At 38.0% G+C, this 16,349-nt stretch overlaps 1 protein-coding gene across 1 annotated transcript; it reads left to right on the forward strand.

The window, feature by feature from the left end:
• Positions 1–8,650: 8,650 nt before the first annotated feature.
• On the forward strand, positions 8,651–12,420 carry LOC147860637 (G-type lectin S-receptor-like serine/threonine-protein kinase SD2-5). The gene is made up of 2 exons (XM_087324423.1): positions 8,651–10,511; positions 11,088–12,420. The coding sequence occupies exons 1-2, from the start codon at positions 8,697–8,699 to the stop codon at positions 12,138–12,140; spliced, it is 2,868 nt and encodes a 955-aa protein (XP_087180549.1). The 5' UTR covers positions 8,651–8,696; the 3' UTR covers positions 12,141–12,420.
• The last annotated feature ends 3,929 nt before the right edge of the window (positions 12,421–16,349 follow it).

Genomic DNA, 16,349 nt, shown 5'->3' on the forward strand with positions numbered 1-16,349 from the left:
AAGTTTTACTTTATAGTAAATAATGAATAGAAAAGTATGGTTTTACCAACTTCGATGGTGTTTACCATACTCGAATGCGAATGCACGTATGGTTCGTACTATGCATGGAACCATAATTTGACACACGCGTGGTATTCGTGATATTCTCCATGTGTAATATTCTCAATATTCGAGAATACGAAATGGCCCCAAGAATATTAAAAAACCATTCGTTTTGCAAAATAAAGATACTCATACAATATTTATTTATTTATTTATTTTACAAAAAAAAGAACAATTATTCATTAATAGATTATAGTGTCAAGAGAGTTTATTAAACTTATTTTAATTAATCAATTAATTAATTAATTTTTAAAAAACAAATATTTTTATATTAATTATACAAATATGATTAATATGAACTTTGAATATATAATTAGTTTGAAGTACTATTTTTAATGTCAAAATAAAAATATCCATAAATTTTGAGGGAATAAAAAGTGAGAAATTAATGAGCCTTTATTTTATTTTATTTATTTATTAAAAATAAAACGAATACTTATAACTTATAAGTTATACATTTATTATAAATATTTAGTATTGTCAAATCCCAAGTCCCTCTTTTATTATCCCTATTTATTGTCAAGTTCCTTTTTTTTATCCTAGGAAATTAAAAGAGACAGTTTTTTTTTTAGTTAAACGAATACTTGACCACCCATTCGTATTCGTATTCGTTTGCATTCGAATGAGAACCCCGACGAATGTGAATATGTCAATCTATGCATGGAACATTGAATGAAGACACATATGAGGAGAGAGTGAGACAAAGTGCAAGTTCGTTGATTTGGTCAACAATTACATATTGACCAATTCATTGATAATCCAAGTTGTTGAAAGGCTTCTAGTTTTTACATTCCTTTGTAAGAGCAATACGTGATCTTCAACTAGAAACTTAAGTGCTTTTGGTGAGGAGTTGAGACGATGTATGTCTACAACTTTGTTGTGTGTAGCTTGGGCATCATGTAAATGGTGACAAAGAGTAACCTTGGAGTCAAATTAGACGATCCTCCGCAACAAGTTTTTGGATGTTCAAGCATTATCCGATGGGGATGACATCCCATGTTGGCAAAGAAGGGAGTAATTTTGGTAGAAGAATGAACAAATTATTGTAAGCAAACTCCACAAAGTACAAACAGTCAACCCAATCATCCTGAATGGAAAGTGATTAAATATGGTTTGTGATAGGACACTTATGAGTGTAAAATCGTATGCATTACCTTCTCGACTAAAGGACTTGATTGGATCAACATGAATCAAAATAGGGATAAATGTAAATGCATCACTTTGTTAGGATCCAACCAGCCACAACCGGTTATTACGTGTGTAAGTGTGGGTGCAAAAACGAAGTGACAAAAATAACAAAAGACGAAAAATAGAAGTACAGAGACATAGGTATTTTTACATGGAAAATCCTAATAGGGAAAAACCACGGGAGTTCACAAACTCCAAACTATTACTATATGCAGGAGGAATACAAATAAGAAACTCTAAGGCAACTACCTTGAGTTCTTCTTCGTTAGACGACAGTTACAACAGAGTTACTACACTCTCTCACTCTCCTACACACACTCTAGTTATAGAGGCAACAACTCACTATAACTTTTCACAACAATGATAATCACCTTTGCCTAACTACTTGCCCTAAAGATATTTATACTCATATACACAATATGAGCTATTTACAAATATTGCCTTGAGTCAGCTTCAACCGATTCGACTATTAGCCGAATCGATTTTCAATCAATTGATTCGGCCGATCTCTCCATCCGGAGGGATTTAGTTTCCTAACAAACTCCCCCTTCACTTCGACATGAGGTGCCTCATCAACCCGACTTGTCTACAACACGCATCCAACTTCTCTGCCGACAACACTTTCATCAACATGTCCGATCCGTTCTCTGTTGTGTGGATCTTTATCAAAGCAAACTCCTTTTCTTCTACCCATTTAGAATATACCACAAAATAATTCTAGAATATACTAATGACTAGAATATTCTCGAATGTACTATACACTAGACTCTACAATATATATAAGTTCACAATCAAACATGGACAGTTCACAAGAGTTTCCATATGGTTAACACATCACAATGTACTCTGTGTGTTAAAAGTTAGAGGTTTGAGTCTAGAATATGACAAATACCTCGTCGGCCAGAGGTACTTCCAGAGATGTGGTTTGGTTTATCAGCCCTTGGAAAGCATTTAGATGCTCCGCCATGCCGGAGCCATCTTGATATCGGAGTCTCACAATGTTCCGGAATACTAAGACTCCGTTGACGACATTTTTGTTTTTAAACATGTCACGACGATCTTCTTCCATTGGGTGTTCGCCTTGGTCTCTTCATTAAAGTTGTTGTATAGACTCATGTCTATAAAGCACCTAATGTATACCTTCATCTTTGTATGCATAACCTCCTAGGTTGACGCATCAAACTTGTTTGGTCTTTTATCTCTGAACTGCATTGGTATCCATAGATCTTTACACACGAGCATATCCCACATCTTCGACTTCCACACTGAGTAGTTGGAGCCGGTTAACTTGGACATTCCACCAAAATGTTCATCCATTGCTTTGATACCAGTTATTACGTGTGCAAATGCGGGTGCAAAAATGAAGTGACAGAAATAACAAAGGACAAAAAATATAAATATAGAGACACAAGTATTTTTTCGTGGAAAACCCTAATAGGAAAAGCCATGAGAGTTCACAAAGTCCAAACTATCACTATATGCAAGAGGAATACAAATAAGAAACTCTAAGACAACTACCTTGAGTTCTTCTTCGTCAGATGACAGTTACTACACTCTCTCGCTCTCCTACACACACACACATTCTCTCTCTCCCTCTAGTTATAGAGGCAACAACTCATTATAACTTTTCACAATTACTATGATAATCACCTTTATCTAACTACTTGTCCTAAAATATTTATACTCATATATACAATATGATCTATTTACAAATATAGCCTTGAGTCGGCTTCAACCAATTCGATTATTAGCCAAATTGATTTTCAATCAATTGTCGATTAGTCGATTTTTGGCCTCGACCGAGTTAGCCATCAACTGATTCGGCTTATCTCTCCATATGAAGGGACCAATTTCCTAACACACTCTTAAGCTTTCAAATTCCTCGATGGCACTTGTAGTTCATGTAAATGGTTGGTTCTTTTGGGTTAATTTTGTAAGAGGTAGAACCATCATTTAGTAATTCATGATGAATTTATGGTAAACATTTGCAAACCTTAGGAAACATTGGACTTCATGCAAATTAGTTTGTGTTGTTTGCAAGCCTATAATAGTCTATACTTTTGTTGGATCTTTAGAGATTCCTTCGGATGAGATTATTGTACCCTAGAAATTTCACTTGGTTGTGATTAAAAGTACATTTCGCGAGTTTGGCAGGGAGGTCAAGTTCTCTTAATTGTGAAGGAACTCGGTGAATATGCTCATCATGCTCCTCTTGAGTCTTGAAAAGATTGAGATGACATCTAGATAAATTATCGTGAATATATCCAAGCTCGAAAAATGACATAATTGGCCACATGTTGAAAAACCATTTGCACATTTATTAGACCGAAAAGGCATCATTGTATGCTCAAAATGTCCATATTGAACAAGATTATATAATTGGCTTGATTGTCAAGGTTTGCAAAGTATTTGGCTTCAAACACTTCAAAAGATTTAAGTTTGAAAGCAAGGCATTCCTATCTTGAATTGTGATAACCTTGTTTAATCCTCAATAATCTACGTCCAAGTGAACTAATTTTCTTCTTAACAAAGAAGATTAGTGCACCAACAAAAGATTTGGAATGTTGAATGAATCCATTTGCCAAATTCTCATTGATATAGGGTCGAGGAACCTTGAACTTTGCTTATAAATTGGTTCCTTGGATAGATCTTTACTTGGTTGAAGATAAAAAGACAATTGTAAGGTCAATATTCTAGTACCATATTAATGTTGTCCTTATTGAAGATATGTATTTCACAATAGCATATACAACAAACATTCGCCAATGCAAATACCCAAATCCCCTTGAGGCATGACTTGTTGAGCAACGACCCTTCCACTCGGCACCATCGACTTTATCAATCATGACTACCCGTAATCTCTTGATACTTTATTGGAAGTAAGTATTTGGCTTTTGTGGACTCGGGGTTCACATCGTTATTACCACAATAGAAACATTTCTTCTTTTCGTCCTTCAATGCATAACTTTTACATAATTTCTTTTTGAGATCTCACAATGCAGTGGACTTGTGTTTGAAGCGATAGGGAAGTCATGTATATGGATTTTTTGGGATTCTAAGGGAAAAAAAAACCTCGATGCTATGTCATGAAGCATACTCTAAGAGTCTAATGTATCTATAGAATTAACTATGATTCCATAATATCATGAATGTAGTGTTTAGTTCACTCGCCTTTTAAGTGTTAGGTTAAATAAAATGTGTTGTTGCTCAAGTGGCCAAAAGGTTCAATCTCCAACATATTTCCATTCTTCTTGTGTAACACATTCTATACATGCATATATTTGATCCATAAAAATCATGAAACTCATATGTCTTACTTTGAGATTGTGAGGAATGATAGTTTTAGTTAGCGTCCATTCAAATGGTGAATCACTCAAATGTGACGTGTTTTTTTTAGAAGTTTGTTCCTTAGTTATACTATTCCGTATGTCTGGTCTTCCACTTTGTTATGGTTAATTTAAAAGTATTAATGGCGTGTTGCACCTTCTTATTCATCATATCTTATGTTGTAAATTGCCTACTCCTATTGAAGGCCACCCCTATCACTTTTGGCAATCAATTCATCCACTTTGCACTAATAATCCTCTATGATGCAATAATGGGATCCATATACAAGCAAAAGGTAACCAATTTTGTTTGAAAATATATGCATTACATTGCATCAACCATATAATATGTGGAACAATAGACATCTTGGTCAATCACAACTTCACTCAACAAACTGATATTATCTAATCAATGTGTATTATGTCTATGTCAATGTTCCCACTATCAAAATGCTTGAGTTTCTTGATCAATCTAAGGCAATCTTCAATTCAATTTCTCAAAGAATAACAACTTTATTATGCAAACTAGTATATTAGTTAATGTGTGCATATTATGTAGATGTACTCATTGTCTTGATATTGACAAAAAAAATAAATCGTGAATATCTTTTATACTGTAAGGCTATCTTCTATGCAAAGATAATCAACTTCTATAGAATTGACAACATGTCGAACATGTGGTCAAAATTGATGATGTGTGTTCTTCACGCCATTAAAAACAAACATTGACAATGAGAAAACAAACGTGGGAGTGAAAATTTTATGTTTGTGGTTGCCTTCCTTCCATATCGAGACAATCATCGCAAACTAAAGGATCCTATGAACAAATCTACTTGATTCCCTAATCTCATTTTCATGCAAGGGATCACCTTTTTTTTTTCTAACAATGGTTTATATTATGTCTAAAGTGATTTAAATGATTCGTGGACACTTCTAAATGTTCTTAACAACTTCATCATGGAATTTTTTGACCTTTTTCAACTACTCTTAGGCTGCCACATACATTCATTAGTGCACCACATTTTGCATACATATCTACCTTTTGACCTCCATTTATAAATAAAGGAATTACCATATGATTTTTTTTTATATCATTGAGAAACAGATAAAGAACGTTTTATGGTGTGTCCGATGAAGTTAGTTTATAATCGAAGCAACTCATAGTTCACAAGTATCCAAGCCAAAACATGTATTGGAACGTTCAACAGACAATAGGCCTCTAATTCTCCCCTCGAGTACGAGAACTTACATTTAAGTTCAGAACCACAACCAAGCAAATTTAAGCTTCTAACTTGATCAATCGTTGTCGACCAACTTTATAATTAATGGGCAAGTAGAACATATTTATTTGAATAGCAAATTTAATTCAAATAATAGTAAAAAACAATTGTATATGTAAATATTTATTTATGCAAGTAAAAAGTAAAATCGCAGAGACGTTTCTTGTTGTTATCATTTGTCAATGTTAACATCAAGGGACAATATGTGTCTTGAGGGATCGAACCAAAGCTTTCCTTGGTTCAAGGAAAGCTATCCTTCAACTGATAAAAACTTGAAATAGAGCTTTTCTCGAACCAGAGTAGCATTCTTGGTTCAATGAGATTAATTATATTTCTATTTATTTAATTAAATTTTTTTTCTATAAAAATTTCTTGATTTTGTCTTTTTTAGTAGAACGTCGACCGGTGGACGAGATGCCGACCTTGATTGGCATAACATGTTCGAATACAGTCATCCAAAAGTTGAAATTCGCTACATATCTTCCTACTCGGAGCTCGGAATCACCTTATCAAAATTCTACACGTTCCTTGAAGTGACCCTTTTGTGTCAGTGTTACGAACCCTTCAGATTGAAGCTTGGAGTTTGTCTTTTGTTAAATTAAATGGAATTTACTCGTCAAATTGCAAGCACACCGTGCTTAGATTTTTTGAGCCAAAAAATCCATCGCGACCCTCATTCGATCACAAATTCACTCAAAACAATAGGTCTACGATAAATATAATTTTTGTAGGTATTAAATTACTGTATCACATCAAGTGTTTGAGATATTGAATGAGATGCAAATGAGATGAAATCTCAAGCTTGTTACAAAGCGATTTATGTGGCAAATAGCTAAGTAGAGGCAATATTAGATCACGGAGAAGAGCTTTGGGAAGAAATCCTCGCATTTCGGTGCAATGACCACGTCACCTTTTATCATTTTTGGTCAGGCACACCCTCTTGATTCACAACTCTAAGCTCAATCAGAATTTCAGCAATCGCTTTTGCCTTGTAGAATAATCAATCCTTAACAATGAGCTCTCTTGTCCCTTTCATGGGGTCTTGGAGCTCTAAGTGCAAATAAAATATAGTATTCCCCTCTTTTAGCATGCACCTTACTTTTTTGCCTGTTGCGTGCACTTATAATTATATTCCTATGGTGCCTAGTGTGAGCAAAATGTCAATCATCTTGTCCATCCATTCATAGTGCCTTCATTTGACCAACTAAACTCTACATATTCCTTTTGTGGTTTTGTTAGTGGTTTAAATCCCGTCTAGACAACAAAAGGAATATGTGGACGAGTTAGTCAAATAAAGGCAATGTCTTTTTATTGTCTTGACGATTATCCTGTCACATCTCTTTCTAGTCATACCTTGATCCTAACCTTCAATCCTTCGTAGTCTAGAGTTTCGATGCTTTTCTTCTCATGAGCACAACACGATAAAAGATTTTAATTTTATGAAGTAATTCTCTTCTAAACAATTAATAGGGGAAACTCTGATATTTTCCTACTATAACTCGTAATGGTCGTTGTTCTAATGCATTTGAAGTCAGATTATAGAGTTATGGCCCATGGGGTACCTAAAATACACATCTAGCTATGGTTTAAACATATAAACGATCCCAACCCGAAAGATCCAACCAAATCACCTTGTGAAAGGAGGGTTATGGTTACGGGGCTCTTCCTCGACAATGCAACATACGACACACAACTTATGAAGAATCACTTTAGCATTGACCCTGCTCTAATGCAGCATTTGAAGTCATTTTAGAGAGTTACGGTGTACCTAAAACACACATCTAACTATGGTTTAAACATATAAGCAATCCCAATCTGAAAGATCCAATCAAATCACCCCGAAAAGGTGGGCTATGGTTGCGGGGATCTATCCCCAAGGAACTCCCCGACGATGCCACATACCCCCCCAATACAATCCAAGATCTTGTCGTGCGGACGATCATATCATTGTATAAGCTCGATGAAAATGAATCGAGAAATGCAATGAGGGACAGAATGATGCGGCCACAAGAATCCGAAGCAAATCTCTTAGGCCTAATGGGCCAAAGCCTAATGGGGCAAGGCGTAATGGGCTAAGCCTAATGGGCCAAAGCCTAATGGGTCAAGGGCCAAGGCCCAATGGGCTAAGCCTGATATGGGCGGTTATTGTGAGTGAGCTTTTTACCTGTCATAGGCTGCAGAATCATTAAATGTTTGTTTGTACATATGACGGTTGTAAGATCATCATCATTTAATTGATTGAAGGAATCCATCTCTGTCTCTCTCTCTCTCTCTCTGTGTATCTCTTCCTTATTTCCACACACAGAAGACCTATATAGCCAATATGTGAGAAGCTAAATCACACCATTAAGGGTTTCTAACAATTCAGCCCTCTGTTTTTTTTTTTGCCATGCCTGCTTACATTATCATAGCAATGCTTAATAGTTTAAAGGTTAGGGTTAGGGTTAGTGTTAGTGCTATTAGCTGGGTTTTAAGATTTTAGGGGCAGGGTCATTAGCTGGGTTTAAGATTTGTGTTCTTAGCTGGGTTTAAGATTTGTGTTCTTAGCTAGGTTTAAGATTTGGGTTCTTTGCTAGGTTTAAGATTTGGGTTCTTCGCTAGGTTAAAGATTTGGGTTCTTAGTTCGGTTTAAGATTAGGGTTCTTATCTAGGTTTAAGATTTAGGGTTAGGGTTAGGGTTGTTAGTTAGATTTAAGGCTGAGGGTTTACCAAGCAATTCAGGTTTCATGCCACCCAGCTCCTCTGTTACAGCAGTTAGGGATTTTTCTTCGAGTTTGACAAGGATAGGTCGTTAAAATTAATGGAGAATCTAACCATGCAATTCATGATTCATGCCATCCCCATGCTTATTATTATAACGCTTAACCTAGCATTAATGGAAGCTTTTTCCTCTGTGCTTGATCTCTCAGAGTATGCTTCTACAGCTATAAACGTGAGCATCAGTGAATCGCTCAATTCGAGCATACCTATACTCATCAGTAGCGATGGAGCTTACTCTTGGCAATTCTACCCTTATCATTATGGCACTAAGGATCAATACCTGATTGTGGTTCTCAATACCCTCTCCAATACCACCACTGTTGTGTGGATGGCCAACAGAAACCGCCCAGTTTCGCTTAATGCCACACTTCTCTTCGCATTACCTTCGCGACAATTCATCCTCAGAGATCGAGCCGACAAAGAGCCATCATCGGATTCGATAGTATGGTCTTCTCCTGCAGGAATCTACAGTGTGGAGATGAATGCCACAGGAAACCTCCTCATGCTGGATGCCCATAACTCTACCCTCTGGCAAAGCTTCGACTACCCATCAGATGTCATGGTGGCTGGGCAGAGCTTGAAAGCACATCAATCCCTTGTGTCTAGTGTTTCATCAGAGAATGTATCAGAGAGTATGTATGTGCTCAGGGTGGAGCCTGGAGGGGTGGTTTTCTATGCAGATTTAGATGAACAGCAAAAGAATGTGCCCTATGAACTCTTCACATATTCCTTCACATATGCATTAGGTCGGTATAGCGGCACAGATGCATCGGGCTCTAGCGGAGGCAGTTTAACGGAGGCTCTGCATTCCTCGTGTAATCGGACACTGATTGTGTATGATCCAGATGGTATCGAGCTCTCTCTCCAACAAGAGGGCTATACCATAACACCCGAGTGCGAGGCAGAGACAGGCGGGTTCACGGTCCATGGGGTCACTTTCACCACACGTTCGGGCGGCATCTCGGGATTCCGATACCTAAAGCTCATGCCCGATGGTGATGTGCAGACATTCCTAGTCTCCGATTCGGACGGCCTCGTGACCCCCATGAATGAGCCCACCCAGGGTTTCTTTAGCACATTTTGCAAGCTCCCTTCTTATTGTGGCATCAATAGCCTGTGTAGCTCCTACCAAACCTGCTCTTGCCCCGATCTCTTTCGACCGATCGACGCCTCGGATCCGTTGGAAGGCTGCCGCTTGCAATCCGGAGCGTTGGATTGCTCGAGCTCGGTACAACGCCACCAGTTCCTCGAGATCCCGGGAGCAGATTACTTTGCAAACTCTTACACTGCCCCACTCATGTATAACATAACTCCCGAAGAATGCAAGGATTTATGCCTTCCGAATTGCTCCTGCACCGCGGCATTCCATAGCAACGACACGGGTGCTTGCTACCTTTACAATCAAGTCCACACAATGCAAGCTGATACTAACCCTTCCATGACTGCCTTCCTTAAAGTGCCCCTTTCATCGTCTGATGGTGAATTCTCCATCTACTTGAAGCGCATTGTCATCGGGGTTAGCGTGGCTGCTTGTCTTGTGCTCTTGGGTTTTGGCATTCTCGGATTGTGGATCGGGAAGAAGCTGAAACTCGGAGATCCGGAGCCGGATTCGGAAGAGGAGGCTTTTCTCGAAAGCTTGCCTGGTCTTCCTCCAAGATACTCCTACAAAGAGCTTCATTCAGCTACCCAAGGTTTTAGTAAGAAGCTTGGGAGTGGAGGCTCAGGTTCAGTATATGAAGGTCGAGTAACCTTATACACTTCCGATAATCACAGAAAACAAATTCTAGTGGAAGCTGGAGAAGATGAAGAAGACATTAACAATGTCATGGGCACTGTTGCAGTGAAGGAGCTTCAGGTCCATCCCTCCCTCTCTCTCTCTCTCTCTCTCTCTCTCTCTCTCTTTATTTTTGTCCAATCTTTTTCATTTTGTTTTATTCTCCTTGTTGTATTGTACTAAGATTCTCAAGTCAGAACAAATTTTGACATAAAAAACCTTGGATAAAAAATGACCCTGAAGAGGGAGAGTGATTAGAAAAGAGAGGCCATGTAAAAAACATTGGATCAAATTAAGTTTTAGCACATTAGAGTCAATGGTAGATGAGGATCGATGAAGATCATATGCGTTGATCAACAACTGTTTCAGATTTTAAAGCCCCCTCAATCATCATTTTGAGGCCCCTCAACACAACGTCTCAAGTGCCAATGCTGTAGTAACATGCATCAAATATCAAACCTTGATCAATTTGAAGGTTCGTGATGAATGAATCCATAGTCGAGAACATTGGTCCAGGAAGGGAATATATTGTGCATATTCATTTCCATGATCATAACAATTTCATTTGTTTTACTGGATTGTAGTTGGACCCCTATTTACAATAGTCTTCAAATTTTATTGATTTTTGGGTCTACTTGAAATGAATGAATGGTACAGGTGACAACATTGGGGAGAATCAGCATATCAGCAACAGGAAAGAAGCAATTCAGAGCAGAGGTAGCAACATTGGGTAGCCTAAGCCATGTCAATCTAGTTCAGCTAAGGGGCTTTTGTGCTGAAGGAGTGCATAGGCTTCTTGTATATGAGTACCTAGAAAAAGGATCATTAGACAAGTGGATATTTTGTGATACTCACAAGGTTAAGGATCCCATCAAAGTAGATGGAGCATATAATGCTACTGAGATGAGCTATGGTATCCGAGAGATCGATAAATGGGATGTCCGATACCGGATAGCTGTGGACACAGCTCGTGGCCTTGCGTTCCTACACGAAGGATGTCGACACAAAGTGTTGCATTTGGATGTGAAGCCACAAAACATATTGTTGAATGGGATGTTTAGAGCCAAATTGTCGGACTTTGGTGTGAGCAAGCTTATAGAGAGGGAAACTCGAGGCGACCATACGCAAACACAAACCGCAATGAGGGGTACTCCGGGTTACATGGCACCCGAGTGGTTCCTAAATCTACCAGTGACAGACAAGAGTGATGTATTCAGCTATGGCATGGTGTTATTGGAGCTTGTTGGGGGTAGAAAGAATGCACATTTGCATGTTGATGATGTACATGATGGCATAGTAGATATGCATAAGAGTGAACATCCTGATGAAGGCATAGGGTGGTATTTTCCTGCCTGGGCTGCTAAACAAGCTGGGCTGGGTAAAACACTAGACATAGTGGACAAAAGGTTACTTACCAATGTTAACCAAAATGCTGAAGAAGATGCAATATCGAGCCTTATCCGGCTCATCCATGTTGCTTTCTGGTGTATCCAAGAGGACCCGATTTATCGTCCTTCAATGAGCACTGTACTCTTGATGCTTGAAGAGCATGTGCAAGTTCCGGATCCTCCTCTTCACCTCCATTATATTCCCCGACAAGTCGTACGTCCTTCACCGCTGGTTTTTCCTTCTACTTCGATTGCCAGTTTGACAATGTCATCGATTGAATCAATCCATGCCACTAGCAAAAATTTCTTACATTCTCGTTAGCCTAGACTATAAATAACCTACAAGTCATGGGGCAATGTCATCGATTCCTACCAGTAAGTACCATTGTTTGTTGAACCAATATCATCAATTAGTGGATCAATTCATGCTATTGTGGAGAGTATATTATGGCCTCATTTGCTTATACAGCAAATAATGTATATATCTTGACAAGAAGTGACGTTTCTTGTCGAAGCAATGTCGTCAACTTGCTGGATCCAAGTCACTATGAAGAATGTATTAGGGTCTTGTGATCTTCGCAAACTATATTCTACTTGCTCTACGAGGTTGTGGCTTTGGTCTTTAATCATACCACCAAGAAACTTCATGGTTTGATCATCAAAGCCAATAACTTCATGTAAATTAAAATGACATTTCAATCATAATAATGTAAATAGCATATTTTGTGTGTACGACCTGGAAAATGTAGTTTCATTGTTCCATAAACATACCGATAATCTTAGAAAATAGATGATTTGTCTAACTTACTAGTAGTGACTCATGAAATCTGCATATAGACTATACCATAGGCAATAAGAGTAAAGGTAGTGCAAAATTGGAACCAATGAATACAAACAATGCAAATGTCATCGTCCATTTTTGTAAATGCAAAAAGGGAAAATAGATACATCACTTGCTTTCTCTAAAAGTGGAAAATGATTCTTTAGCTCTTGACAAAGTCATGTTGAAGCATTTAATTGTGCTTGTAAAGTCAAAACTAGCTTTTGTTGCGAGATAATGACCTCCTAAGTGTGACTTCATTGAACAAAAGAAGAACAATTAAAGTCACGTTTGAGATTAATTATTACTAGAATGTTTTTTGGATGTCTTAACAAACTTTGTTTTTGTATCCATTTTTTATAAATTGATGCTAAACCTTCATAGCAATAGGAATTTCGGAGGTTCTTGAGTGCATGATCAAAATCTATCCAACCATAATGTTAGTATCTAGGGCGTCCGTTTTCTTTTGGTTAAAACAAATGGAATGCATCTAAAGTTTGCCTAAGTACACTATTAGGTCTACAACCATTATCCAATCAATCCATCTTTCAAACATGTGCCAAATAAGGAGCCCATTCATATGGATAACATTCAATGCTGCAAGACAAATATCAAAACATATATGAAATGGTAATTGATAACAAATTGCTTACCGTACATAGAAAGGAACCAATTCATATATAAGGACGACATGTTATCAACGAGAATTATAGCTTTATGGTGGCATGTTGCCAATAACATTTGGTCATTTAATTGTTCATGATCTATTATGGTGCAATAGTTGACCATCATTATTTGCATTGCTCACTCTTGCGGGCCCTATTTCAGGATTAGTGGTGGATGAACCATTTGAAGATTTGCTATTCAATAGCAAGAACAAATAATTGGAGTGTGTGTGTATGGCAATGGCATCTATAGTAAGTTGATTAAAGATAGAACATGATTAATGCGAAAGGTTTTCCTATTCATCGCACATTACTTGATATTTACAAACGTGTGCGGTCAACTTCATAACCGTTAAACACTATCATGACGAAATTGTGATCTTGGACACATGCATGCAAGTTCTTCCTCGAATTGCCGACTGGCTTTCTTCATGACATATCCAAGCTCAACCGTTGAGACCTTTGCCTAAACCAAGCGGTTTCTTTCCACGACCTCACCCGCTTCTGCTCATGCACATGGTGCCATGCCGAACCTACACCATTCATTCACATACGATTGAGCTCATGTACCTAAGCGACTTCTTATCTATGGCAACAAATTTTTCACTTGCCTATATAGATTTTACGTTGCCCAACATTGGCGATGTGCAAAGAAACAACAATTCCCCAAGGCATGATTCCTTTCCCGTCTTGTTTTGCCTCACTCTTGCGACCCTGGAAATCTAATTGTGATGTGTCTTGCACCGATGACAATATTTGCATTTTACTGGAAGCAATCGACCGAATCTCTATAGGGATCGGACAACTAATCTATTGTTCACGAAACGAGAGGGGGGGGGGTGATTGTTCGCCCCGAAGCCTAGAAGAAAAACCGTAGAATGAACAAGCAAGCCCTAACCTAATACCGAAATGCCGATAAACATGCTTAATTTAGTTAATTGCGCTTAATGTTTCGCTTAATGGTATTAAGAAGCATCATCCCACAAATTGAAAGTTTAAGTTTGGGCCTTAATGGTAGATTAAGAAGATTGAGATTGAGATTATAGCTAAGAAGGAAAGAAGGTAGGGAGAGAGAGCAAATAACTAGAAGTAGAGAAGGTAAAGAAAGTAGCAGAACAGAGACATATATAGCAGAAGAAGAAGAAGAAGAAGAAGAGTAGAAGGAGAAGAAGTAGTAGAAGAAATAGTTGTAGAAGAAGAAGAAGAAGAGTAGAAGGAGAAGTAGTAGAAGAAATAGTTGTAGAAGAAGAAGAAGAAGAGTAGAAGGAGAAGAAGTAGTAGAAGAAATAGTTGTAGAAGAAGAAGACGAAGATTAAATCATTGATTTAAGGAAAGGGGCATAGCCAGAGACATATATAGCAGAAGAAGAAGAAGAAGAAGAGTAGAAGGAGAAGAAGTAGTAGAAGTAGTAGAAGAAATAGAAGTAGTAGTAGTAGTAGTAGTAGAAGAAGAAGAAGATTAAATCATTGATTTAAGGAAAGGGGCATAGCTGTTCTGAGGTTTGACTCAGGCGAAGCACCTATCCATTGGACAACAAACAAACCCTAGTCACAACCAAGTCAATCGGAAAACCATCCCAAATGCAGGAAAACAAACAAGGGAGCCGGAACCGGAGTAGCGATCTTCGGAGAGGATTCGGAGAGCCCGAGCTGATTCGGAGGGAAGAGTTAAGGAAATTAAATCGCGGTTGGAAATACAAATCTTGGGCTGGAAGGGGTCGATTACTCACGTCACAAAGCATCGATATTGGTATGGGATGAAGTCTCTACACCGGTGGCAGAATTGAGATCTACGTTGATTTAGGTATGGACATTCATGGGTTGTATGATGATCTTGACATATAGGGCACCGGGCTGACTTCTTGCAGCCACAATTGGTATGTTGGAGGCCTAACATGGAATCTTCCATGATCATCACTATAGAACATGCTTAAGAGAAAGTGTTGCATAGCTAGGGTTTTGTCAAAAAGACCCCCAATGAACCTATTTCGCAGGTTTGTCATCAGACAATCTACCTTTCCGTTCATACTGGTTATATAAATTCTTAGTTCAAAGGATATGGTCACAACAACCTCTCTGTTGCCACATGCTTTAAGCAAAACAATTGTCCTCTTTGATGAATTCCTCTTTGATATTGGTATAATCATGTAGGGAGTTCTTTAATGGGAGTGTCCTGAAACATATGTGGGCATGATTCTCTCGAGTTAATTTGAATGTGGTGACCTTAGTCACACTACTGAGTGATTCATAAGCCCTAAAGCCTTGGTTGAATCCCTCAATATGGTTGTACCATCACCATAATCAGTAAATGTGGTGACCTTAGTCCCACTACTGATTGACCCATAAGCCCTTAAGACTTGGTTGAATCCCTCAATATGGTTGTACCATCACCATAATCAGTAAACTTGGGAAGCATCGGATCCCACTATGGGTTTGTTGTCCACTGTCATTAGCAGACGTCTCATAGAGGCATTGCAATAGCTTCTTGGATGTGAACTACCATCGATGCGAGGGTTTGCCTCACATTATATAGAGCAGCAACATAACGATTGGGGGCAGATATTGCATGAATTGGTGCCTTAGTCTAAGGATGGGAGGATGTTAACCATACACTTGGATGTTGGTAAGAAGCAAAAGTAACAAGTGTTGAAGGAAGGAAACAAATGAATCACGAGACTTCAGTGATAATGTTTAAATGCCAAGGCCATTGTAAAAGCTATAAAAGATGCTTCGATAAGTCTTTTATGCTTCTTTTTTACATTTAAAATCTCTTAATCTCTAATTAGTTATAACCTCAATTGCTAGCTTAATCTCACCCTATGACCCAAATAATGAGTCTTAATCTGAAGTGTTTGGGCTAGTTGTGATAACTCTTGAAGAGTACTCCCATCTCTCAGTTGAGTGCTTGTTGCTTTCCTGTTGTTTATTGTGTTAAGTACTATAACATCTATATTTAAGTGATTAAGCATGTTGGATTAAGTCTTGAACTCTTTGAGTGTGCGGTTAAGTATTAATTTTAGAGTTGGCTAGCTCATTTATTGGTACAT

The sequence above is a fragment of the Azolla caroliniana genome, unplaced genomic scaffold (genome assembly GCF_043228905.1).
Source record: "Azolla caroliniana isolate FFs.n. ecotype wild unplaced genomic scaffold, voAzoCaro1.0.p SCAF_9, whole genome shotgun sequence".
NCBI classification, from domain to species: Eukaryota; Viridiplantae; Streptophyta; class Polypodiopsida; order Salviniales; family Salviniaceae; genus Azolla; species Azolla caroliniana.

Bases quoted from the DNA above. Each gene is read 5' to 3' on its own strand.
- LOC147860637 (XM_087324423.1), top strand. From the start codon at position 8,697: ATGGAGAATCTAACCATGCAATTCATGATTCATGCCATCCCCATGCTT. The intron at 10,512-11,087 runs GTCCATCCCTCC...TGAATGGTACAG, and splicing joins TTGCAGTGAAGGAGCTTCAG to GTGACAACATTGGGGAGAAT.